The following is a 25934-nucleotide window of genomic DNA, read 5'->3' on the forward strand; positions in this document are numbered from 1 at the left end:
GTCTCCCATGCAGCCACTGTTCAGACCTTCATTATACACAAACATGAGGAAATAATTCAACTGGTAAAACTCTCTTTTATTATTGTTTAGTTGTTAATGGCCCCCAGCACCTCTATTCTTATATCACGTTAGGTTCTCCACACTTTCCACTGCTTCTCCATGTACAGTGCTGCTCATAAGTATTCATACCCATGCTAAAGTTGACTAAAAAGAGGAATAAAATAATCTAACCCTAACCCTAAATCTTTTGGAAATTGATCTTAATGCCTTAATTAAAAAAAATGAGGAAAAATCCATCCTTTTAAGGACACCATTTTTTTGTGAATGAAAAATGTATTGTAAATAAATAAATGTTCTTCCTTAAAATACAGGGGCCATAATTATACATACCCCTATGTTAAATTCCCATAGAGGAAGGCAGATTTTTATTTTTAAGGGCAGTTATTTCATGGATCCAGGATACTATGCATCCTGATGGAAGTTCCCTTGGCCCCCACATCATCACATACCCTTCACCATACCCCCCACATCATCACATACCCTTCACCATACCCCCACATCATCACATACCCTTCACCATACCCCCACATCATCACATACCCTTCACCATACCCCCACATCATCACATACCCTTCACCATACCCCCACATCATCACATACCCTTCACCATACCCCCACATCATCACATACCCTTCACCATACCCCCACATCATCACATACCCTTCACCATACCCCACATCATCACATACCCTTCACCATACCCCCACATCATCACATACCCTTCACCATACCTAGAGATTGGCATGGTTAGCCTAATAGCTGGTTTGATTTGCATTGATATGGATCTTATCTCAGTTAGCTTATGAGCAGCACTGTATGTGGAGGGGGGAGGTGGACTATATCCTTTGTTCGACTGAAGTCAATCACCATCTCCTTTGTCTTAGAGGCGTTTAGGTGTTCACCTTAAGCCTGGAGCCTCATTGTCTGAAATCAGCCCAATGTATGTGGTGTCGTCTGCAAATTTAATTATGGACTTGGAGGTGTGATTACCAACGCTGACTCACTGTGGTCGGTCTGTGAAGGGGTCCAGTATCTCTTTGTGTATTTTAATCACTGTTTAGCTCATAAACCAATATGCTTTGGCTTGACTGAAGTTTTTATTTAATTATGTATTATTAGAATGATGATGCAAGATAAAGTACCATTCATGACATGACAAAATAAAATGTCTACTTTACAAATGCAGTAGATGGAAAGGGATTTAAGTATCTTTTGAGATACTGGCGCTTTACTTTTACTCTCCTCATTTAACTATTTTCACACACAGTTTTTCAGTTATTGACATATAGGCCAACATAAACTACTACTAAGACTCATCTTTTACTGTCTTCAGAATAAAGTCTTCATGTTCAACTTTTAGTTATTTTTATTTACACAGATGTTGGTTTGAACCAAACATCACAAGTAAAAGAGGGTCCCTATATCTGAATTAATCTGTGAAAAAGTGTGTTTCTAAAGAAGAATAAAAGCAAATATGTAAATCTTATATGTGGTACATATTTGGTAAACATCATGTTTTTTTAAGGAGCTGATTTGATGGATTTATTTAGATTTTATGATTCTAACAAAATAACAAGAGTTTGAGTTTAACCCTGTAAGACCCAAATATAGAAAAACCTAAAAAAAAAAAAATATATATATATATATATATATATATATATATATATATATATATTTTACCTTTCAGATGTTGTTGTAGGAGGCCTTTGATGCAGAAATTAAAGAGTTTAAAAAAAAAAATGTTTATGTACGTTTTTAGAGAAATGTAATATTGCAACATTGGGCTTAGGAAGCAGAATTTCTGTATTTGTACTCACGTTGTCTGAACAACAATTCATAACAACTAAGTGTTCATTCGCAGGTTTGCTTGCTTACTAAGCCCCATAAAGGTATATAACATTAATAATAATCACACATTAGTCATATTTTTTATGAAGTCATTTATTAAAAAAAACTATTAAACAAGATAAAACTCTTTTTCTAGCAACTTTTTCATTCCTTTTTTTCTTTTCATGACTGACTTTCATTGGTTGTGAAAGTCCCAAAAGCAGTTCTTGTCCTCTGAAAAGCAAAGGCGAACATCACACTTGCTGCATTGCGTGTTGGTGTATCCTTTATTGCAGTGTCTGCAGCGTCCTCTCCCTGTCTTCCGTGGGAAATGTGCAACTAGGTCCTTGCGTACATCCAGTGGGAGGTGTGCACATCTCTTGGATGGTCTCTTCTGAGCATTCAGAGGGCTTCTTGATGTTACTGTCTGTGTTGCTGGGCTCCCTTTGCCTGGAGATGGTAGTCCTTTCTTTGGAGATTGAAGTGTTGTGTTTACCAGGATGAGAGAGGATGCTAGCTGTGCCTGAAACTGTCTCCTGTTCATTGTCTCTTTGCTAGACATCTTGAGAGCTTTGCAGTCCCGCTTGTAGAGGAGCCAGGCATTGACCACAGCGAGGATGATGGTGTGCCAGAAGATGTACATGTACCAGCGACGGGATTTGATGGGGAACTTATATTTGAATTTCCCCTTGAAAGGAATCATCATCATCTCATCCACAGAGTTGTGCTCTTCTGGTACCACCTGCAGGCATTTCTCTCTGAATGAATCAAGCCATGGTCTGAGTTTCCATAGTTTGTCTTTCTTTTCAGTCTCAGATACGGTCACGTTGTTTACAAAATGTAATGACGTCAACAGGGACTGGAATCTGTTGCGTGGCATCACATCAGCAACAGGGGAGTACCGTGTCTCTGTCTCCCAATACATACGGGTTCCAGCCATTTGTACTAGGCCCATCTTCAGGTACATGCCAAACATTTTTTTTCAATTTCCTTTGCAGTGGTGTTCACAGATGTTCCATGTGTCTGAAAGCTGTACTCATTTGTGTTTTGTGTCAGAGCCTCAATCATGTCTTCGGACACAAACTTCTGGAAGTATTCCAATGGTGTGTGGGGGGAAATGTCATCTCCTGTGATATCCAGACCAGAATTATCAGCTGGACAGTCCATGGCTGGTTGGTTTACTTTGTCCACTTTTTGACAGACATCTTCATCTGAGTCGTCATCACTCTCATCAGTGTCATTGAGTTCCATCTCAACTTCACTCTCACCATTTTGGATGATATCAATCACATTCTGCACACTGTATCGCGGCTCTCTCCTTGCTGGTGGCATTCTGAAAATAAAATATCAATTAATTAACATGTATAAATATGCTTTTTATTGTAGTACATAACCTGAAGTAATAGATAGGGTGGTGGACCAAGTGCTCAGGGTAGAAATGTTTTCCAGGCAGACAATACTGTCTGCTTATTGTAAGTTGCTTTGGACAAAAGCGTCTGCTAAATTCCCTAAATGTAAATGTAAATGTAAATGTAATGGCTTAGCCTATGCTCTCTACTTACCATGCTAAATGAAAAATGCATCCCAATCACCAGCCATTTAGTCACACAATACTGCCTTGACATAACAATACTGCTTGTTATGCTCTCTAATTATCATACTAAAAGGAAAACATGCATACCCCCACTTACATCCACACCCCACATTCAGGAACATTTTCACCTTTCCCAGAACTGAATTGTCTGTTGATATCCTCTGGAATTTTAGGTCAGTCTGATGAAATTAACTACATTTCTTAGAGATACAACTTTTAAATTAGTCAAATTTGACCAGAACACAACACAAGGGTAGAATGTATACTGTCCATGTATAAAGAAAATACAGGCAGTGGTGTAGTGGAGGGAATACAACCTGTTTGAGCCCACTGCAACAAACCTGCTATTTTGACTACCACACTCACCCAGTGTTATATAATTGCAACAAATATATAACAAGCTCTAAATGAAATTTGATGCATCTATTCCACAATAACTACATATGTACATGCTCTATCCCAGGGATCACCAACCTTTTTGAAACTGAGAGCTACTTCATGGGTACTCTTCTGAAATAACAAATTTGCTCAGTTTGCCTTTAGTTATATATGATTATTAATGATTGATGATAGTCATCTATGTGAAGACACTGATCACGTTAATGATTTCTCATTATCAATAATTATCAACAATGACTTAACAAGGTGGGAAACAGATAATATCAATATTCAATTTTCATTTTTAGAACAGGCCTGAGGGCTACTCATGTGGTCCTTGGGGGCCACCTTGTGCCCGCGGGCACCGTGTTGGTGACCCCTGCTATAGACATTATAATAACAACCAAAAAAAATATAAAAGACATTTTACTTACTTGAATCGGATGAATCCAGTCCAATGAAACAAAGAGATGTTGTTATAAGGCGGGACTTATAAACAAATGTACGATCCAATAGCATTGTAAGACTGAACAATAGGACCCAATGACTATGTAAATGATGTGGTAAAAAATAAGATAAAATATAACAGATTGTTATTAAGGATGGCTAAAGGTAACGTTGTAATTTTACAACAAGGGGTGTTACAGGGTCACGATGTTAGCTGTATCATAATTACAAAAAGACTACCCAAAAAATACTTACAAAACACTTTTGAATTAGACTTCTACATAACAGAATTGTATCAACTGGTTTATTGCCAAAACCTTACATGATCCTTCCCATTTTGTTTTACAGATTAATCAAACTGTAAAAGATTGAATAATCCATGAAATTAATCCGTCACACAGGTTTAAATTTAAATCTTAACGTTTTTTTTTTTCTTAACCGGAAATGCAGCCGTTGGCTTGTAAAGAGGAGGAGGAAAAGGGGAGGGCTGGGCTGAGGCTGCCTGTCTTCAACTACGTCCGCAGAAGGGCTATATATGTCTACGCTCTCCGCTGCTGTTCATCAGTTAACAAACTAGACTCTGACAGAATGAGTGGCCGCGGAAAAGGAGGTAAAGGACTCGGGAAAGGAGGCGCTAAGCGTCACCGTAAAGTTCTCCGTGATAACATCCAGGGAATCACCAAACCCGCCATCCGCCGTCTGGCTCGCCGCGGCGGAGTGAAGCGTATCTCCGGTCTGATCTACGAGGAGACCCGCGGTGTGCTCAAGGTCTTCCTGGAGAACGTCATCCGTGACGCCGTCACCTACACCGAGCACGCCAAGAGGAAGACTGTGACCGCCATGGATGTGGTTTACGCTCTGAAGAGACAGGGCCGCACCCTGTACGGCTTCGGAGGCTAAATCAACGACGACCTGATCTAACGACAACCCAACGGCTCTTTTAAGAGCCACACACTTCTTCTTAAAGCGCTTATTTCCTGTAATATTTAATGGTAACGTAACTTGCCATTATTGTCCATGTGTTTCTGTGTTAATGAACTCCTTATAGTTGATGCATCATATTTTGTCTAATTGAACAAGAATAAACTACAGTAATGAGCCATGCTTCTTACATCGATGAATGATTAGGAGCAAAAACCTTTTAGTGCTTACTCATTTCTGAGAATTGTATTTGAAGACCTTTTCGATAATAACTTAATTACATGTGGTCCATACATCTAGGTTTTAATTCTACAGTTTTCATTAGTCATTTTTAGAATTAATAATGCTGGGGAAAATATACACGTGGCTGTTAGGTTTGCTTCACTCCCCCGGCCAAAAAACAATGGCAATCTATTGAATGGCTGGTAAAATTTGAACATTAACTAACTTTTGGCTGGTGGATGAAAAAGTAAATGTAGTGTGGGTTGGGTCAACGGGGTCAAAGATATAGTGAAATGTCTGAGAACTAGTCAGCTCAGTGTTAGAAACCGTGGTCCTTTGACAGATAAAATGTTCACACACAAGACATTATATGGCTAATTAGAAGTTAATACAACTGTATTGCACAAATGTAATATGAGCAAATTGACTGACATTTTTAACCATTGTGCTGTCTCCCCGTTGACCGTACAAGTTTTTGTTTTTTTTGGGGTCAAAATTTAAAATTTTAAAACTTTTTTTAGTAATACTAGTAATAATTTTTGAGTATACATCCTTTAATCTTGGCTTTATAGTTTTATTTCAGAGAATTTGCCATGAATGATGCTACCATTTTGAAACCAGATCAGCAGCGGCCACCAGATCTTTATATGTTTCCAAAACTTTATTTTGGTCGTCTTTTTTTTTTTTAGACACTTGTGTCACTTTTTCCCCAAATGTTTTGTCACTTTTTTTTGCCAAGTTTTTGCTCACTTTTTCCGATGTTTATGTTTTTTTCCCCAAGTTTTTTTCGACATTTTTGTCACATTTTTTAACGTTCTTTTATTTAAAAAAAAAATTAAAATTAAAAAATTAAAATTAAATAAAATACCTAAATTCAATCAAAGTACTGGTCATTTATTTAACTTGTGAAGAATGTTGTATGTAACCATCCATGTTATTATTATTTATTTATTTATTTGACAATTTGATTGAAAGAAACTCAAATTTCTGTGGTAGGAACTTTTTGAAAACAAGTCAAATTTGACCCGAGGACAACAGGAGGGTTAAATTGTAGTTGGATATTTTATTTGTGACATTAATTGAGACTCCAAGGGTGTCTAATTCATAGTTATTTAATACATTTATCATCATACACTTATGCAAAATTAAAATATTGTCTATTAAATCCCATTTTAAGAATGAGGTTTTAATATCTTGCATTTAATTAAAAAGTGCATGTGTTTACATTTTCTAAAACAGGGACGCTACTGTTTTTTTTTCAACCTGGACCCTATTTTTCTCTGTTTTTGTGTCTTAAGTGAAACCAGTGCATACTAACCAATACATAACAACTCCAAATGTGTTCCTCTTTTAGTGAAAAGGGTTATAAGTACATAATGAACAATCTGTTGACAAAACAGACGATGATCAGCCTGAGTTATCCTATAGGAAAAATAAGTGTAATTTCAAAAATATGTCTTATACTGTATATATATTCTGGTCAGGACGGAAAAAGGAAGTCTGAATGTTATATTCCTTGAGCAATGAAAGGTGCTGTGTGCACAGCAAGAACACAGGCTTTCCATTTATCTCTGTAAAGATAGCCAACACTGTTTCTGACATTTTCCACCGGAACAGTAGCCTACGCTTGACAGTGTGTAGCTGTATGTAAGCATGTGGGAGCTATAATAACGTATCCAGCATAGGGCCTGATACACTTATTAGGAACATCGAAGTGTGTGTGTGTGTGTGTGTGTGTGTGTGTGTGTGTGTGTGTGTGTGTGTGTGTGTGTGTGTGTGTGTGTGTGTGTGTGTGTGTGTGTGTGTGTGTGTGTGTGTGTGTGTGTGTGTGTGTGTGTGTGTGACAGTACACATACGTGACAAAAACTTTGAAAAAGAAAATTCTGCTAATCGCTGCTAATCACACCACTATGCAACTAATGCCTTGTAAATTTGTCTTAAAATGCATCTCCATTCAATTAAACCAGAAAAACAGCGGAGTGAGACTTCCGCATAGATACGCTCTGACGCGCTAACAATCAGCCAATGGGAGAGTGGCAACCGCACAGAGAAATTTGCATCTCCGGGGCTTAAGAAGGAGCAGCGCAGCAAGCTTGTCACACAATTATCGGTGAATACCAGAATTGTAACCATGCCTGAACCAGCAGTGAAAGCAGCGAAGAAGGGATCCAAGAAAGCGGTGGCGAAGACCGCCGGCAAGAAGGACAAGAAGAGGAGAAAGACCAGGAAGGAGAGCTACGCCATCTACGTCTACAAGGTGATGAAGCAGGTCCACCCCGACACCGGCATCTCCTCCAAGGCCATGGGCATCATGAACTCCTTTGTGAGCGACATCTTTGAGCGCATCGCCGGTGAGGCCTCCCGTCTGGCTCACTACAACAAGCGCTCCACCATCACTTCCCGGGAGATTCAGACCGCCGTGAGGCTGCTGCTGCCCGGGGAGCTGGCCAAGCACGCCGTGTCTGAAGGCACCAAGGCCGTCACAAAGTACACCAGCTCCAAGTAAACTGTCCTGCTTCCGATATCCCACCAAACCAACGGCTCTTTTAAGAGCCACACAATTCTTCTTTAAGAGCAGTTTCAGTTAAACACGCATTTCACTGGTTTTTATATACAGGTAAGTCAAAATACCACAATCTCTGAATACATGCCCTCATCTTCTGACATCATGCTGAGTCAGTGTATTTAAGTAATCTGCCCTAGAATTTTTAATATTTGGATATTTGTAAAATAAAGCCTGCTATCTCCTGGGATAATAAATTGATCTTAACTAGTCAAAACTAAAGCGGCTCAAATCAGCCCACATACATCTATTTCGCACACAAAAGCACTGGTTGACTAAAGACTTATATTTAACGTGTGTTAATATTGTAAATAAAAACAAGTCCCTAATTAGCCTACTAAAACATTAGATATTTTGACTATAATCTGCCCACAAATCTGAAACTAAGCATTTCACAGAACACGTTTAAAGTGTCCATTGAAGAGCAGTTAATAAGTGGCATGTTCAATTTTTTAAACATGTAAAAAGGCAACTGTAATTAAAAGTTCTTTCACATAAAGCAGGGTGTTTTAGGCAACAACCCACAGCGTACAAACATATCTTTACTGACTTTATATTCTTGTCATTATGCTTCAAACACTGGAAATCTGTTCAGCAGCTTTCAGCAGTGTGCAAACCAGAAGCTGTACAATGTTGGTTAAGTAGCAGCATAAACGGTGTTATGTGCTTATAACCGGCATACTATGAACTTATACTGTGTCTTTTAAGAGAGAATAAAGTGTAGAGATGGATAATAGAATGACAAGCAGGATTTGTGTTTGAAAGTAAGTACATGTTTAATTGTGGAAGAATCACATTACATGTAAAGTGAGTGAAAGCAGTGCTCAGTAAAATTACTGTATTCCAGTTTCTGCCGTCACATCTTGTTGAAATCAATAATCTCTCGTCTTAAATACAGTATAACATGCACATGTTATTGTTTACGCACCAGTTCTCATACACATTAATGCTGTTTTTGATTTATTTTCGAGTTTATGTAAAGCTCCACACTCCATTGTATACATGTCATAGTATGTATAGTCACATTTAGTACTGCATAATTTATGCCGATATTTGAGTCATTTCACTGCAGTTAGGACCAAAACTGTTTTAATGATACACAATAATGCTAAAAATAATAATTATAAGAAACGGTATCCATATAGCACATTTTATACAAGAAAAGCAGCACAAAGTGTTTTACAATTAGAGAAAACAGAAAGAATGGAAATAAAAACAGGGATAAAATGCCATAATTAATAAGAATAAAAGAATAAGATGGAAAATAAAACATACTACTTAATACTAGTGAAACATAACATTAAAAATGATATAATAAGTGCGTTATTCTGTTATGTTAGTACCCAAAGCTTTAGAAAAGAACTAAGCAATAGATTAAAATGAGCGGGTAAATTTGAATTTTCAAATTCTTCTTGTCCAATGGCTGAGCTGCTGTAGCACGCGCAAACATTGGACCAATCAGCGTCGTCTGTGCGCCGGCTCTGGCTATATAATCAGAGACTGTTGCTCCAGAATCAAAGCTACTTTTCGTGAGTAAAGTGAAGCAGAATGGCAAGAACCAAGCAGACCGCTCGTAAGTCCACCGGAGGCAAAGCCCCCAGGAAGCAGCTGGCCACCAAGGCTGCCCGCAAGAGCGCCCCGGCTACCGGCGGCGTGAAGAAGCCTCACCGTTACAGGCCCGGTACCGTGGCTCTGAGGGAGATCCGTCGCTACCAGAAGTCCACCGAGCTGCTGATCCGCAAGCTGCCCTTCCAGCGCCTGGTGAGGGAGATCGCTCAGGACTTCAAGACCGACCTGCGCTTCCAGAGCTCCGCCGTCATGGCTCTGCAGGAGTCCAGCGAGGCTTACCTGGTCGGCCTGTTCGAGGACACCAACCTGTGCGCCATCCACGCCAAGAGGGTCACCATCATGCCCAAAGACATCCAGCTGGCCCGTCGTATCCGCGGCGAGAGGGCTTAAACTCACCTGACTGCTCACAACAACCCAACGGCTCTTTTAAGAGCCACCACACATCCAACTCAGAGCTGTGATCCTTTCATGTTTCTCATCCATATTCTGATACAATTAAATTATTAGTTGATAATATCAGGTTTGTAAATTGTTTGTGTGTAATGATACAGTAATTGCTTTTAGCGTTCAGTGTTTTTGTGGAGACTGCTGATAAACTAAACTTATTAAGCCACAAAGGGAAATTAATGTCTTACACATCTCTTAAAAGAAACATGTCAGTCTGCACAGTTAGTTTCATACGCACAATAAGAGTATTTAGATTATTTAAATTAAATCAGCTACTAGTGGACTTAAGGGCAAACAGTACATGGGTAAAGTGGGTTAGGGTTAAAACATAACCACCATGATTATTTACAGGGACGGGATAGACCAGGAGTCACCAACACGGTGCACCAGGTAGCCCCCAAGGACCACATGAGTAGCCCTCAGGCCTGTTCTAAAAATGAAAATTGAATATTGATATTATCTGTTTCCCACCTTGTTAAGTCATTGTTGATAATTATGGTGAGAAATCATTAACGTGATCAGTGTCTTCACATAGATGAGTATCATTAATCATTAATAATCATATATAACTAAAGGCAAACTGAGCAAATTAGTTATTTCAGAAGAGCGTATCAAACTGGTAGCCCTTCGTATGACTCAGTAACCATGAAGTAGCTCTCAGTTTCTAAAAGGTTGGCCACCCCTGGGATAGACTGTATGAATGAATTGCCCCTTGGGGATTTATAAAGTTGTATAAGCTCCTTCAATATGTATTATATAATGCTAACTCGTGTGTGGGTGTATTTACAGTATCAAAGCTACAGACTGAAATATAAGACTGTAGTAAATCATCTGCCAGCGTAGGCGGCACTCAGTATGCTTCCCTGGTGGTCTAGTGGTTAGGATTCGGCGCTCTCACCGCCGCGGCCCGGGTTCGATTCCCGGTCAGGGAACTAGTGTTTTCAGGAATTTCCCCTGTGTGGGATTAATAAAGTCTAAATTATCTCTGCTGAAGTTGTGTTACACGGTAAGGCAACAATATTTGCAGTGATAAATGAGAAATTAAAGTGCTAGAGATAGTCTTTCATTGGGAAATGTATTTGCTGTAGATAATCTGCTGCTGTAACAGCTTCCCTTGATCCTTTGATATTATTTTCGTACTAGCAGTGTTTATACAATGTTCAAAATTCGAGTAAACTTATTTTCATGATTTATTTAAATTAAATCAGATAATAGACGAGTGGACTTGGGGACATAAGGGGAAACTACATGGGTAAAATGGGTTAGGGTTAAAACATAACCACCATAATTATTTATAGGGATTGGACAGACTGTAAAAGTGAATTGCCCCTCTGGGATTTCTAGTTTTCAGGTTTTATAAGATCTTTCAATATGTATTATATAATGTTAACTTGTGTGTGGGTGTATTTATAATATATAATCTACAGACTGTAATATAAGACTGTATAGTAACATATTTTCTATGGCTATTTTCTAATTTTATTTGCTAGCGTTTTCAGGAACTTCCCCAGTGTAGGATTAATAATCTCTTATCTTTAAACATTAATTCTGCTGAAGTTGTGTTACACGGAAGGCAATTTCAGTCACATTAAAACATAACGTTTGATTATATGGGGACTACTTAGTGGTGAGCTATCCAGTTTAATGTGTATTTATAGTTTTCGTACATTCTAGGAATTAGGCTCTTTAAGAAGAAGTGTGTGGCTCTTAAAAGAGCCGTTGGGTTGTCGTTAGATCAGGTCGTCGTTGATTTAGCCTCCGAAGCCGTACAGGGTGCGGCCCTGTCTCTTCAGAGCGTAAACCACATCCATGGCGGTCACAGTCTTCCTCTTGGCGTGCTCGGTGTAGGTGACGGCGTCACGGATGACGTTCTCCAGGAAGACCTTGAGCACACCGCGGGTCTCCTCGTAGATCAGACCGGAGATACGCTTCACTCCGCCGCGGCGAGCCAGACGGCGGATGGCGGGTTTGGTGATTCCCTGGATGTTATCACGGAGAACTTTACGGTGACGCTTGGCGCCTCCTTTCCCGAGTCCTTTACCTCCTTTTCCGCGGCCACTCATTCTGTCAGAGTCTAGTTTGTTAACTGATGAACAGCAGCGGAGAGCGTCGACAATTTAAAGCCCTTCTGCGGACGTAGTTGAAGACAGGCAGCCTCAGCCCGGCCCTCCCCTTTCTGATCTCTTTGTCAAGCGAGAGAGTGTAAGCCGCGGCATTTCCGGTGAAAAAAAATTCAACAAAGCAGAGATACTGAATCTTGCTTTGTTGTTGATTTTTTGAATTTTCATAACATCAAGTCTTTAAGTAGGGCCGGGCTGGGAAATATATAGATATAGATATTATATCGATATCGTCATATGAGTTTAGACGTGTTAAAAAATTGTCAGGTTTAAATCGGGCTCAGGCTCATAATTACAGTTAATGTGTCGGGCCGGGCTTAGGCCCCAAAACTACTGAGTTATGTTTAGAAAATAGGGTTAGGGTTTGAATACGGAGAAGTTTTATGTAAAAACAATTCATCTTTTCCTCAAACACTGTAGTGAAGTTTCAGACAATGATCAGGTCCTGAACACCACAAAATCCAAAGAGATCATTGTGAACTTTAGGAGATCCAGGACGACCACACATCCCCCTCTCCCGCAACGACATCAAATTCCTGGGAATCAACATAACAAAAGACCTATCATGGTTCCTTAACGCCCGGTGAGGAAAGCTCAACAGACGCTGTTCTTCCAAAGAAACTCAAGCAGGCCAAACTTCCCTCTCAGCTCCTAATAAAGAACCGGAAATAACTGGTCCGGTTGGTTAAAAAACAGCACAGAAGATTATGGAAACTGAGCTCCAAACTTGCACAGTGTATGCTAACCATTTACACAAGAAGGCCTCTTGTCCTTTGGCCATTGGGAAAGAGACAATATCTACGTTCACACCGCAAGTCTTAATGTTTAATTCGGATTTTTTTGCTCAGATCCAATTTTTTGTTTGGCTGTTCACATGACCTTTTAAAATGTGGCCTATATCAGATTCCAGTGTGAACTGTTTGTGGTTTCGAACTGACCCGCATGCGCAAAAGAACAATAACAATGACATCAGACGCAGCACGCTGTTGCACTACAGTTAGGGAGGTTATGGAGGAAGTCAGCATTTTCACTTTTATTTCAAAAATGTTTGTGTAATGGCAGCCGTAACATTAATGAGTGAGGTGCTGAGGAGGAGAAGAATGAAGAGAAAGAGAGACAAATTGGCTATTTTTCATGAAGTATTTCCCCATACACTAATTAGGTCTAAAGGTAGTTACACACCAATCAGACCAAGCCAGTCGGACTGATCAGTCGGGTCCCCGAGGTCCAAAAAGTGCCTCAAAACACACTGAGGCAAAAATCAGCAACAACAACCTGTTTCACAGCCTGAATATGAAATCTCTCTGCTTCTGGGAGGAATTTCGGAGTCTCAGAGTCGGCAAATCTGCTTTGAATGTCAGGTAATTACAGTTTAAAAAACACTTTCCTGTGTTTTTGGTTTGGCAAACAACTAGGCGGGCCAACATTTATTGTGAACTCAAAATGATATACGGGCCGGATCTAAATCTGCAAGGGGCCGGATTTGGCCCACGGGCCAACATGTCTACATGTGATGTAGATTGACGTAAAAGTCGCATCAAATCCGTCTTGGTTGTTCACACTGCGGCTGCATTGATAATAATCAGACCTGGGTCTGATTCAGGACCACATATGGAAGTGGTCTAAATCTGATTTGAGTGTTCACACTACTTCTGAAGAAGTCTGACCTGGTCACCTGGACCCCAAAAAAATCAGATTTGGGCCACTTTTGTCTGCAGTCTGAACGTAGCCTATACAGCAGTGTTTCTCAAATGGGGGTACGTGTCCCCCTACGGGTACTTTGGAGGACTGCAGGGGGTACGTGAGATATGTCGGTACACGATCCGTTCTGCCTGCAAGATCCGTTCTGCACATGCGCAAAATGTTCGCGCATGCGCGGTTGTACGAGGATTTACGACACTGCACGATCTGTTCCACGCTTCCGGTCGACAGCCAAGCTAACGTTAGTTTAGCTAACAGCTAATTCGGCTAACCGCTAGCTGATTGTAGCGGTCTGCCGTTAGCCTCCACAGGCAAGCTAACGTTAGTTTAGCTAACGGCTCATTCGGCTAACCGCTAGATGATTGTAGCAGTCTGCCGTTAGCCTCCACAGGCAAACTAACGTTAGTTTAGCTAACAGCTAATTCGGCTAACTGCTAGCTGAGACAGCATGTAATAACTTTAAAAGACCCTCAAAATAAAACTTGAAAATAAACGTTGACATATATAACAAACAGCTAACATATATAACAGCTGTTACGTCAGTTCTACTTTACTTGTGCTCATTTAAAATACAATCACTCAATACTTGTCTTTATTGTTATTACTGTGAAGTCTTAATTTAGCTGTAGCCTGCTTTTCCCATTACGTTTGAGTTAACGTTATTTTAGACTGAATCTAGCTGTCAGCTAGCGGTTAGCCGAATTAGCTGTTAGCTAAACTAACGTTAGCTTCCCGGTGGAGGCTAGCCATAGGCTAGCGTGGAACAGATTGTGCAGGTCGTATCCTCGGTAAAACAGTATTATCTTGCACATGTGCAGAACGGATCATGCAGGCAGAACGGATCGTGCAGGCAGAACGGATGGTGTACCGACAAGATATTTAACAAAATGTTTAATAGTTACAAGGCTGTTGTCCAGAACATTGTTCCTCTTTATGTAGACTTTTTTTTTCCTAAAACTGTGACATTTGTGTCACCTTCTTTGGACCTAATCTATCCTTCCTTCCTTCTACTTTTTACAAGTTTCTCACTTTTTTCAAAGTTATGTCACTTTTTTTGATACTATTTTCGACCTATTCTTGCCTTCCTTCCTTCTACTGTCCTACTTTTTACTATTTTCTTGCTTTTTTCAAAGTTATGTCAGTGTTTTTGAAGTTTCTGATACTATTTCGACATATTCTTGCCTTACTTACTTCCTTCCTTCTTTCTACCATCTTTTTCCAAGGTATTGTCTTTTTTACAGTTGTTCTCCTTTTCCCATTAGCATTTCATTGCTAATTAAAATGTTTCAGTTAAAAGGCTGTTGTTTAGTAAATCTATCGCTGACAGCGATGTACTGTTCCTCTTTATAGAGACTTTTTTTTCTACCAAAAATGATTAGCGCTGGTCAGGAGGTACTTGGCTTAAAGAAACTATTCAAAAGGGGTACATTATTGAAAAAAGTTTGAGATCCACTGCTATAGAGCCATCAAAGCCCAAACAGAACAGCGTTTTCACCAGAGCTATATATCCATCAAACACCTCCCATAGCTACTGAGGCCTGTACATATGACCACCCCCCAACTGCTGCTAATACTCCCCAAAACTTCTATTATACACACCTCACTTGTGCAATATGTTTTTATTTTTCTAATCCTGTTTCTGTCTTCTTATCTTGTTTTATATTCAGGGTTCCTAAACCTTTTCCAAAGACAAATTCAAGTACTTTTAAAGACTCTCAAGGTCCACTTCCAAGCTTTTCAAGCACCTTACAGCTGTGGTAAAGCTGATAAAGATTTTTATTTTTCAAATGGGTCAAATTTGACCCAAGGACAACAGGAAGGATAAACTGGTAACGATCAAAGCGGTCCCGTCAATCAACTCAGTCTTTAGTTGGCTAATCAGTTCAGCTGTAGTTGTAGGTCTGTGTATTGTTGTTGAGTAGATACATGTATAATTAAACAGTATAAACTACATGCGTTTTGCGTGCAAAAATCTTAATTTGTTAAGTACCTGAAGGTGTCCGATTAATGTGGTGGAGTAAAAATAATATTCATCTCTGAAACGTAGTGGAGTAGAAGTAGGAAGTGATATTAAAGGAAAAGACTCAAGTAAAGTACAAGTATCTCAAGTTTGTACTTAAGTACAGTACTGGAGTAAATATACTTATATCTACTGTATACAGCAGAGTTTTTATGTGTTAAGTGGCCCAGGAACACTAAATTATAGTTTATCATTAAAAGTATAACTGCCACACATATTTATATTATTTTACATGTTTTTTTCATTTATTTACTCTATTCATGAATATTGAGTGTCAACGTTAATTAGGAACTAACGTACATTTCGCGTTGCACATGGACACTTTAAGGTGCAACAGGAGAAACGCACAATGGGGTGAGAAATTATACACAGCGAGGTAGGTGTATAAAAAGTATCACCATTTTGTTTACATAGGAGTATTTTGAGGAGGATTGTCCTTAAATCTACCTCATGTTCCCCTTTGCGTTAATCTGACATGGGACACCCTGCAGTGGTTAATAAATCAATTTGTATACTAAGCGTGTTCGACTTAAAGTCTAGGAGGAATTTACTCTTTCGGATGGAGTGGGTGGCTCTTAAAAGAGCCTTTGGGTTGGTTGAGGAGCAGTACGGAGCTTTACTTGCTCTTCACAGCTTTCTCGGTCTTCTTGGGCAGCAGGACGGCCTGGATGTTGGGCAGCACACCTCCCTGAGCGATAGTCACACCGCCGAGCAGTTTGTTAAGCTCCTCGTCGTTACGGACGGCTAGCTGCAGATGGCGGGGGATGATCCTGGTCTTCTTGTTGTCGCGGGCGGCGTTTCCAGCCAGCTCCAGGATCTCAGCGGTCAGGTACTCGAGCACGGCCGCCAGGTAGACGGGAGCTCCGGCACCAACACGCTGAGCGTAGTTCCCCTTCCTCAGGAGCCTGTGGACACGGCCGACTGGGAACTGGAGTCCAGCACGGGATGAGCGAGTCTTGGCCTTTGCTCTGGCTTTGCCGGCGCCGGATTTGCCTCTTCCAGACATGATTATGTATGAGAAATTTCGTTGAGTAGACGTAGAATACCCGGAATCTGGCCGAATCCCTCTTTATATAGCCACTAACGGCTCATAGCTGGCCGCTCATTGGTGAGATAGAGCGTAAGTGTGATCGTCCAATCAGAAACGAGCATGCAAGCTACCGTTGAGCTCAAACGGCTTCTGCTCGCAGTTTGTGCTGTTTACAAAATAAGACATCCCAGCAACCTCAAAATAAAAACTGAATTAAATTATCAAAGAAGGAAAATGTGGAAGAAATAGAAACAGTAACGATGCAGATTTAAAGGACTTTTTTTTAGAGCACAGCTGGTCTCCAACAGCAGATCAAAAGATTTATTAAACTATTATTTTTTTATTATTACATTTAAACATATGTGTAATTTATAATTATACATATTCACTACCGATCAATAGTATACCACGGTATAATTATTTTTATTTTTATTTTTTTATTTTACTCGAGTACAGTATCTCAAAATGTACTCAAATCCAGTACTTGAGTAAGTGTACTTATTAGTTAAATTTCACCACTGGAGAACCAGAGAATACAATTATTACAATTAAAAGACAGAACCAATTAAACATATTGCTTGAAAACGTTTTGAGCCACATTATTGACAATAACAAACAAAGTATGTACAAAAATGTACATATCTCAAACATTTTTGTTGTTTTTATTTTTTGAAATGTATTTACATATTTGATTTGTTTGGCCATATATATTTAATGTTTATCTTGCCTACTGTAACATCTCAGACTGACACCCAGAGCCGGCCCTAAACCTGGACCCTATTTCCCCATGTTTTTGTGTCTAAGTGACTGATGGGAACAACAATCTTTGACATTGGTCCAGTATTAAAGGGATATTTCACTGCTGGAAAGATGAATATGTATTAAATTGGGTCATTTATGTAGTAGAAATGTTTGTTTGTGAAAATTTTTTTTAGAAGTTGGTGCCTTCTAGACTGAGAAAAGCCAGAAAATGTATTTTTGGCTCATGTGGATGAAAGACAACAACTCCCAGAATGCACTTGCTTCACTTCCCTATGAGTCTACTCTCAAGCCACGCCTACCGGTTACAATGGAGGATTTCTAAGGGGGTCGACCTATCTGTTAAAGAGTAAGATCCTTTTTTTAAACATGAAAACATCTGCGAAATCGCGTTTACTAAACCCACCAGACTCCATGTAAATAATCAGTACTTTTAGCATCGTAAAACACACTTCATTCAAAGTTGACAGAAACAAAATACAACTATGAAAAAACATTTTGGATCGTCTTTCCACTTTTCCAACCATCAGAACTGTTGAAATAAACACACAGTTTACTGATTTACATGTGAAAATACGTTGGCTCTATTCACGCTAAAAGTAAGCTATTGCTTTTTAAACTGTGGTAAAATTGGATATTCGACACATTTGAAAAATCTATTATGCAGCTTTACCTTTTGACCTATCCATCTCAAAACACTTCTGGTGAACTCAGCTAACTGCCCTACACATAACACAAAGCTTATTTTATCAAAAAATACACCCTTTGATTCTATAAATATTTGTTAATGTTAAAAAATGCTATAAATATATAATAATAATAATATAGATTTATAGCATTTTTTTGAGAGTAAAAAAATATTTATAAAATCAAAGGGTGGATTTTTTGATATGTGTCGAATAGCCAACGTCCAATAGGCTATGAAACCAACTTTACCACGATCTTTTTTAAATAAAGTCTGGTGGGTTTAGCGCTGGCGACTTCAGAGCTGTTTCCTGTTAAACAGAAAGGTCTCAAAGAGGTTTTAAAGGTCTATCTCTGTAGGGATTCTTTCCATAATGTTGTCAGACACGTAGAATATTAATCTGAGTCTGTCAGCGTCAAAACGAGCACTTTTGTGAAGGTAAATACAAGCTGCACAATGTCCCTATTAACTTAGGTTGTAGCTGCCGAAAGATTGTTGTTCCCATCAGTCACTTAGACACAAAAACATACAAAAATAGGGTCCAGGTTGAAAAATACTGAAGTTACCCTTGAAGCGATATAAGCAGTTGCTTTAGGCCCCCTGTCTGGGTTGCCCCTACACAAGATCTTTTTTATAATGAACACACAAAAATGAGAAAAAAAAATTCAAATAGCCTACCTTTTAACCCTCTTGTTGTGCTTTCAACGTTTTTTTTTTACATCAGAAATATGAAAAGTTGAAATAAGCGCCCAAAATGTCGAGAAAAAAGTGACATAATGTCGAGAAAAGTGAAAATTTTTTGGGAAAAGCGATAAAAACCGAAAGAAAACGTCTGAAAAAATGACCAAACCATCTGAAAAAGCTACAAAAATGTTGGAGGAAATAAAGAAGAACTTTGAAAATGGTCAACAGGAAGACAACACAAGGGTTAATGGCACAAATGTTGTTCATTTTTGTTTAAGTTAAATAAATTACATTTGTAGGTCGGTTTAAGTAAGAAAGTGCCATAATTATTTTCATTTTGCAACAGCCAAATATTATATCCTGACGCGCCTGTATGTCAAATTAACAATTGATTATTTTCAGAAGTTCCTCATAAGAAATCATAAGTAAAAGCTTTTTGCATTTGGAAAAATTTAAATGGATTTAAAACCTGACTAAACTTTGACATCCACACGTCTGATTCTCCACCAACATACGTTCTTCTAATATTGGTCAAAATCTTTCATAATTTCAAAATTAGGTATAATCAGGGTTCAAAATTAACTTTTTCGTCCATCAGCCAAATGGCTAGTCAATGTTCACATTTCACCAGCCACTCAATAGACTACTATTGTTTTTTTGGCTGGTGAGTGTAGCAAATCTACCAGCCACTTGCATATTTTACCAGCATTTGGCTGGTAGATGGTGCTAATTTGGAACCCTGGTTATAATCTCATATAAATGAGATTTATTTACCATGAATTCCAAAAATAGGTGTAAAACTATTGGTAATAAGTTGGTGTTCATGAAAAATAGCTTCGAAAACGTGGAAAAAAGTAACCTGACTCCACCAGATGGATCGCTTCTCATTTTCTCGGCATATCCATCTGGGAACTTTCCGTTGGAGAACTTTTGGGAAGGGGCGAAAATCCTGGTTAGCTGATTGGATAAACCATCTGTCTATCACCACCTATGTTGGTGATAGACGGGCCAAATCAACCAATCAGATCAACGATATATCAAACTCTAAAAACATCTTTTCCTCCGAGAAAAACCTCCAGTGCCGTTTTTTGCTCTTCTTTCAATGAAGGAATACTTTCTAATTCGGATAAAACTTGCGCGATAGCTACGCTCATCTCATCCGTGGAAGCCGCCACGTTGTTTAGACTGAACAGTCGCTTCTCGTTGCGTCACACCTAAACCCGCCTCAAAACCAACGCTGATTGGTCGGTCGTTTGGCGAACGGCTCCAAATTTTCTCTGTCTCAAGATGACAGACTGATCTGGGAGTGGAAAACTGGAGCTCGCCAGATCAGGACGGTCTCACGAGACTAGGAAAAAAAGTGCCAAAAACATTGAAAAAAGTGACAAAAATGTGTAAAAAATATATAAAAATAAAAAAAACGGTCAAAAAAAGTGTTAATTTTGACAGCTAACATCTCACAGTATCTTACTGTTTTAATGTTATTCAGGATCATTCTGTAAATGGCAATGCATTCTGGGAGAAAATTGTAATATTATCTATCTATCTGCGAATGTTTCTGCAGCCAGTATATTTCTGTTAATTTAAATTATACAGTTAGAAACGGTATGTCTATTTACAGCATAATACCTTAAAGGTGCAGTAGTTAAGAATTATAAAACTAACTTTCTGTCACATTTGCTGAAACTGACCCTATGTTCTAGTAGAACTACATGAAGCAGGTAATAAAAAATAAATCCAGTTCCTCTGGTACCACCTACAGCCTGGAGAGAGATTTACAAAAATCCACCGCTCCCTGTTCAGATGCACCAATCAGGGCCAGGGGAGGTGTCTAACTGTTCAGATGCACCAATCAGGGCCAGGGGAGGTGTCTAACTGTTCAGATGCACCAATCAGGGCCAGGGGAGGTGTCTAACTGCGTGTCAATCACTGCTCATGCACACGCATTCATTCTCTCTTGTGGGGGGAGGGGCTTAGGAGACCGTTTTGGGCTTTAGCAGAAAGGGGGGAGGGACTGAGAAGTTGTTGATGTTCACATTTTTTGGCTAAGTCCTGGATCTTCACAATCCTACCTACAGCACCTTTAAAGTTTAAAAACAGTATGCGTACTCTACATAAACAGTAGTTTACAGGCGAAGCTGCTGCCGGTATATTACTGTAAATTCACGGTGAAAAGTTTTACAGTCGGCACAGAAATCACAAATCACTGGTTTGCAGTTGAGTGTGGATGGACAGATGTAGCCTCCCAAGTGTTTTTTTTCTGGGAGGTACTGAAGTCTGGACAAACCAAATATACTTTCAGAGTATATCTATCATCTTTTGGAAGTTGTGGCACCTTCCTTTTCCAGGAAAGTTTGTCGCTTGTGAGATCTTCTGGCTTCCCAAGTTCCCCATGTGCATGCAGGAAAACTACTTAATCCTCATGTTGTCCTCGGCTCAAATTTGACCCATTTTCAAAAAAAATTCAATTTCAGAAATTTGGGTTTCTTTCAACCAAATTGTCAAAAAAAACAACAACGTGGATGGTTCCATACGACGCTCTTCACAAGTAAAAATAAATGATCAGTTCACTAGTTTCATTGAATTTGGGTGGTTTTTTAAATCGTATAGCATTTGAAAAAAAATTGATAAAAAACGCAACAGAAAAATAACATCAGAAAAAGTGACAAAATAAATTGACAAAAAGTGACTAAAACGTCAGGAAAAGCTTCAAAAACATTGAAATAAGTGACAAAAGTATCTAAAAAGTCGACCAAAACGTACTTTTTTTACCCAGAAAAACTGAAAGTTGTCTTCATTCATGTTACTGTGACAGTTAACTGATACAAAAGTTTTCATCACTGTGTCTGTATTTATTCATAGAAGCAATGAAGATGTTATTCTTTTCGGCCGGATGTCCAGTCCCCTTCCTCTGTCTCTGTGTTGGCGTTCTAACCTCCGGCTGATTTGTGAGGACTATGGTTAACTGCTCCTCAGATCTCTGCAGGGTAAATCCAGACAGCTAGCTAGACTATCTGTCCAATCTGAGTTTTCTGTTGCACGACTAAAACTACTTTTGAACGTCCACACGTTCCACCAAAACAAGTTCCTTCCTGAGACTATTTAGCAGAGGCACCGTGGCTCCGTCCGGAGCTTAGCACTGCCCAAGACGATTGTGATTGGTTTAAAGAAATGCCAATAAACCAGAGCATGTTTTTCTCCCATCCCAGAATGCTGTGTGGACTAGCCAGACCTTCCTCTGCAGCGCTGTGGAGGAAGGTCTGGCTATGCGAGACTAGTATCTTTACTAGTACTTTTTTTTTAAATACATTTTGACACAATTTTGTTAAAAACCAATAGTTTCAGGAGTAGCAGGCAGCTGAGTGATTAGTTGAATATAATGAATTAATCAATTAAACAGGGTGTAATACTGTAGTCCTGAGGTTTAAATCCAAACTATCCCTTTAAGCCATATTCAAATGTTTTTTTATTTCTTTGAATACACACAATAGTCTGTATTTGGTTCATATTCCCATTTTTATATTATTATATTATCCAAGGGGGTCAAACTCAACTTCACTAAGGTCCACACATTAATATTAGTGATCACATCAAGGGCCAGACATGTTTAATTTATTACTTTTATTTAATCGAAGAAGTCAAATATCTTTGACTGTATTATTGCAGCTCTCATATTGCTCTCTCACTGTTTGGTCAACAGAAAGCCCTAAAAAGTAAAAAAAAGTTCTTTAGCCACCGAAGAGTTTAGCAAATCAATCATACATTGTTCATATTACATAGTCATATTTATTCTGCTGTTATAAGGTAACTGCTAATACACTGCACATATTTATACTTAAACCACCTTCTGTAAACCAACTGTACACTACTGTCTACACTGCACTATATTTCTTGTCCTGTCTATACTTTGTATATGACATTACACTTTTCTGCTGTTTTTGCACTTCTGCATTTCGTTGTCTTTGTACTCTGCACGATGACAATAAAGTTGGATCTAATCTAGGGCTGTCAAACGATTAATTTTTTTGAATCGCGATTAATCGCTAAAGTTCTATAGTTAATCGCGATTAATTGCATATTTTATCACATGATTAAAATTCTATTATTTTGCATTTCAGAACAGTTTTTAAGTCCATATTAACAATGGAAAGCCATTCTTACCAGTGGATCTTGATTGGGAATCAAATGACTGCAAAGAAAGTTACTTTACGAACTTGATTTTAAGATTTGTAATTATTTATTTACTGTAAACAAAAGAAAAATGTGTGAATCTGTCATTATTGCACAATTCCTCCAAGTACCTAACTAAAAAACTAAAAATCCCTCTCCTTACCAGAGTCCATATAGTGTTTAGTAACTCCTAAATAGGGCTGTCAAACAATTAATTTCTTTTAATTTCTCTGAATTTCTGTGATTAATGCGATTAAAAAAATTAATTGCATTGCAGCGGCCCTTAATCGCATCGCGATTAACGCGTTAATGCTGACAGCCCTAATCTAATCTAAAACAAAGATTACATTTTAGGCTACCACACAGCTGACTCACAGCAGCCTGTTTCACAGCCTGAATATGCAAACTCTCTGGTTCTGGGGGAATTTCTGAGTCTCAAACTCTGCAAATCTGCTAAATTCTGCTTTCAGTGTTGCATCATTTGCAGTTTGAAAACAGTTTACCGTCTTTTTGGTTTGGCGCGCAACTAGGCGGGCCAAAATTGATCATGAACCTAAAATGATATGTGGGCTGGATGGTAATTTGCGAGGGGCCGGGTTTGGCCCGCGGGCCTTGAGTTTGACACGTGTGAAGTAGAGTAAAGTACAGATTACAGTAAAATAGAGCGAAGGGATGGAGGTTCAGACGTAAAACAGTTGAGTGAAATAGAATAGATCTTTAACATCTGTTTCAGACGCTCTTTGGAAACAGAAAAGTAGTAAATAAGTAAAGTAAATTCAAGTGAATGAGGAACAGTGAATAAAAGCAAACAAGTGGAAGCTAAATATTTACAAAGACGAGCGATAAAAACTAGATTAACAATAAAGATAAGATAAGATGTACTTTATTAATCCCACACTGGGGAAATTCCCTGGTTACAGCAGCTCAAAAGAAAAAATCCCACACATCAGAATAACACAAATACACATTAAATAGACAGGAGAAATATACAAAAAGGGTTATAAGAAATAGAATAAAATTGAAAAAACATAGTAGAAAGTAGAGTACTGTATTGTAGAGTACTGTAGAGTATTGTAGAGTACTGTAGAGTATAGTATTGTAGAGTACTGTAGAGTATTGTAGAGTACTGTAGAGTAGAGTATTGTAGAGTACTGTAGAGTAGAGTATTGTAGAGTAGAGTATTGTAGAGTACTGTAGAGTAGAGTAGAGTACTGTAGAGTATTGTAGACTAGAGTACTGTAGAGTACTGTAGAGTAGAGTATTGTAGAGTACTGTAGAGTAGAGTATTGTAGGGTATTGTAGAGTAGAGTACTGTAGAGTATTGTAGACTAGAGTACTGTAGAGTACTGTAGAGTAGAGTATTGTAGAGTACTGTAGAGTATTGAAGAGTACTGTAGAGTAGAGTATTGTAGAGTACTGTAGAGTAGAGTATTGTAGAGTACTGTAGAGTAGAGTATTGTAGAGTAGAGTATTGTAGAGTACTGTAGAGTAGAGTAGAGTACTGTAGAGTATTGTAGAGTAGAGTACTGTAGAGTACTGTAGAGTAAAGTATTATAGAGTAGAGTACTGTAGAGCAGAGTATTGTAGAGTACTGTAGAGTATTGTTGAGTAATATAGAGTATTGTAGAGTACTGTAGAGTAGAGTATTGTATTGTAGAGTGATGGAGGCTCAGGGGTCAGAGGCGAAAGGCATCCCAGCATCCTCGCTGATTGGCGAAGAGATGACGGCCATCTTGGATTGTAGCGGGGAAGAAAGATTGATGCGGTAAGCTGCTTCTTTTATTCGTTTGATTTATTTTATCAGCAAAACCTCATTTAAACTAAACCACCACTCGCGTGGTAGTTACCACGGAAACAGGCCGCGGAGGGAAGCGGAGACTTTGAACCCGGTCGTCCTGTTTCGTTGCTTTTTTGTTGTTGTTTTGGGGACCAACCGACGGAGCCACAGAAGGCCCAAACCCGAACAAAAACACACCTGCCGCAGGTCTCCTCTCTGCCAGTCTCCTCTCTGTTTAACCGCATTCAAACCGACGTCCTCGGCCCACCAGATAGTGTTATAACTGCTTATAACTGTCCCCGTAAAGGCGTTCTTACGTGGCTGTTAGCCTGGTTAGCTCTCACGCTAACTTCCCTATGTATTCCTATAGAGTTAGCTGTTAGCTTACGTGCACTACTCGGCTAGCACGTAGCTCCTGACACATTTCACAGCTAACAAGGTAACGCCAGCTAATATGTATTATTCATAGGGGACTTACAAACTCAACTGAAATCAAGTTACGCCGGTTTAATTGTGCTGTGAAGTTACCAGCGGGCTGTGTTTATGGTGGAATTAACGTTATTCAGAGAGATTATCGGAGCTAGCATTAGCTCACACAGCTAACGTTAGCTAGCTAGCCTTTTGCGACACTGCTGCACATTTAACGTCGCTTTGAAACAAGAAGAGTGAAGCTTGTAAACTATTCGGCCGGCAAAACCAGCTTTTACCCGAGCCACAAGCAGTTATAGAGACTTTATCTGATATTATATGAGAGCTCAATTAGCCTCTGGCCTCTAAACGTATTTACTCTGTTTAAATTTGACAGTGTAGGGCACTTTATCTCGTTAGCCACTGGCTAACCAACTGTAGTAAACAAATAGTAAAACTGAGAAATCACTATTTAAACAGGGCTGTGGATCTATATGTTTACACCACCTCAGTCAGGGTTTCAGCAGGTTTTATATAAGGTTTTATACAACA

The 25934-nt window shown here is 39.0% G+C and overlaps 5 protein-coding genes and 1 non-coding gene across 10 annotated transcripts in view; 4 read left to right on the top strand and 2 right to left on the bottom strand.

Moving 5' to 3' along the window:
* The first annotated feature begins 4852 nt into the window (after nt 1-4852).
* On the top strand, nt 4853-10020 carry LOC116052022 (histone H3-like centromeric protein CSE4). Its single transcript, XM_035996389.1, has 3 exons — nt 4853-5201; nt 7594-7951; nt 9560-10020. The coding sequence occupies exons 1-3, from the start codon at nt 4895-4897 to the stop codon at nt 9969-9971; spliced, it is 1077 nt and encodes a 358-aa protein (XP_035852282.1). The 5' UTR covers nt 4853-4894; the 3' UTR covers nt 9972-10020.
* LOC116052006 (histone H2B 1/2-like) lies at nt 7534-7970 on the top strand. Its single transcript, XM_031302494.2, has one exon. The coding sequence runs from the start codon at nt 7581-7583 to the stop codon at nt 7953-7955; it is 375 nt and encodes a 124-aa protein (XP_031158354.1). The 5' UTR covers nt 7534-7580; the 3' UTR covers nt 7956-7970.
* Nucleotides 10021-10888: 868 nt separating the features above from the next.
* On the top strand, nt 10889-10960 carry trnae-cuc. Its single transcript has one exon. It is a non-coding gene; the product is annotated as a tRNA-Glu (tRNA).
* Nucleotides 10961-11727: 767 nt separating this feature from the next.
* LOC116052007 (histone H4) lies at nt 11728-12125 on the bottom strand. The gene has a single exon (XM_031302495.2). It carries the CDS (start codon nt 12089-12091, stop codon nt 11780-11782), a length of 312 nt encoding a protein of 103 aa, XP_031158355.1. The 5' UTR covers nt 12092-12125; the 3' UTR covers nt 11728-11779.
* Nucleotides 12126-16347: 4222 nt separating this feature from the next.
* LOC116052002 (histone H2A-like) lies at nt 16348-16925 on the bottom strand. Its single transcript, XM_035995983.1, has one exon. It carries the CDS (start codon nt 16873-16875, stop codon nt 16486-16488), a length of 390 nt encoding a protein of 129 aa, XP_035851876.1. The 5' UTR covers nt 16876-16925; the 3' UTR covers nt 16348-16485.
* Nucleotides 16926-24803: 7878 nt separating this feature from the next.
* The window catches only part of LOC116051996 (CCR4-NOT transcription complex subunit 2-like), a 36599-nt gene continuing 35468 nt past the window's right edge, over nt 24804-25934 (top strand). For 4 of the 5 annotated variants that reach the window (XM_031302481.2, XM_031302484.2, XM_031302483.2 and 1 more), the window contains exon 1: nt 24804-24962. The gene's annotated coding sequence lies outside the window, so the exon portion shown is untranslated. Of the gene's footprint in view, nt 24963-25068; nt 25472-25934 lie in introns of those variants that run through there. The other variant, XM_031302482.2, reaches the window with a different exon arrangement.

The sequence above is a fragment of the Sander lucioperca genome, chromosome 20, assembly GCF_008315115.2.
Source record: "Sander lucioperca isolate FBNREF2018 chromosome 20, SLUC_FBN_1.2, whole genome shotgun sequence".
Classification (NCBI taxonomy): domain Eukaryota; kingdom Metazoa; phylum Chordata; class Actinopteri; order Perciformes; family Percidae; genus Sander; species Sander lucioperca.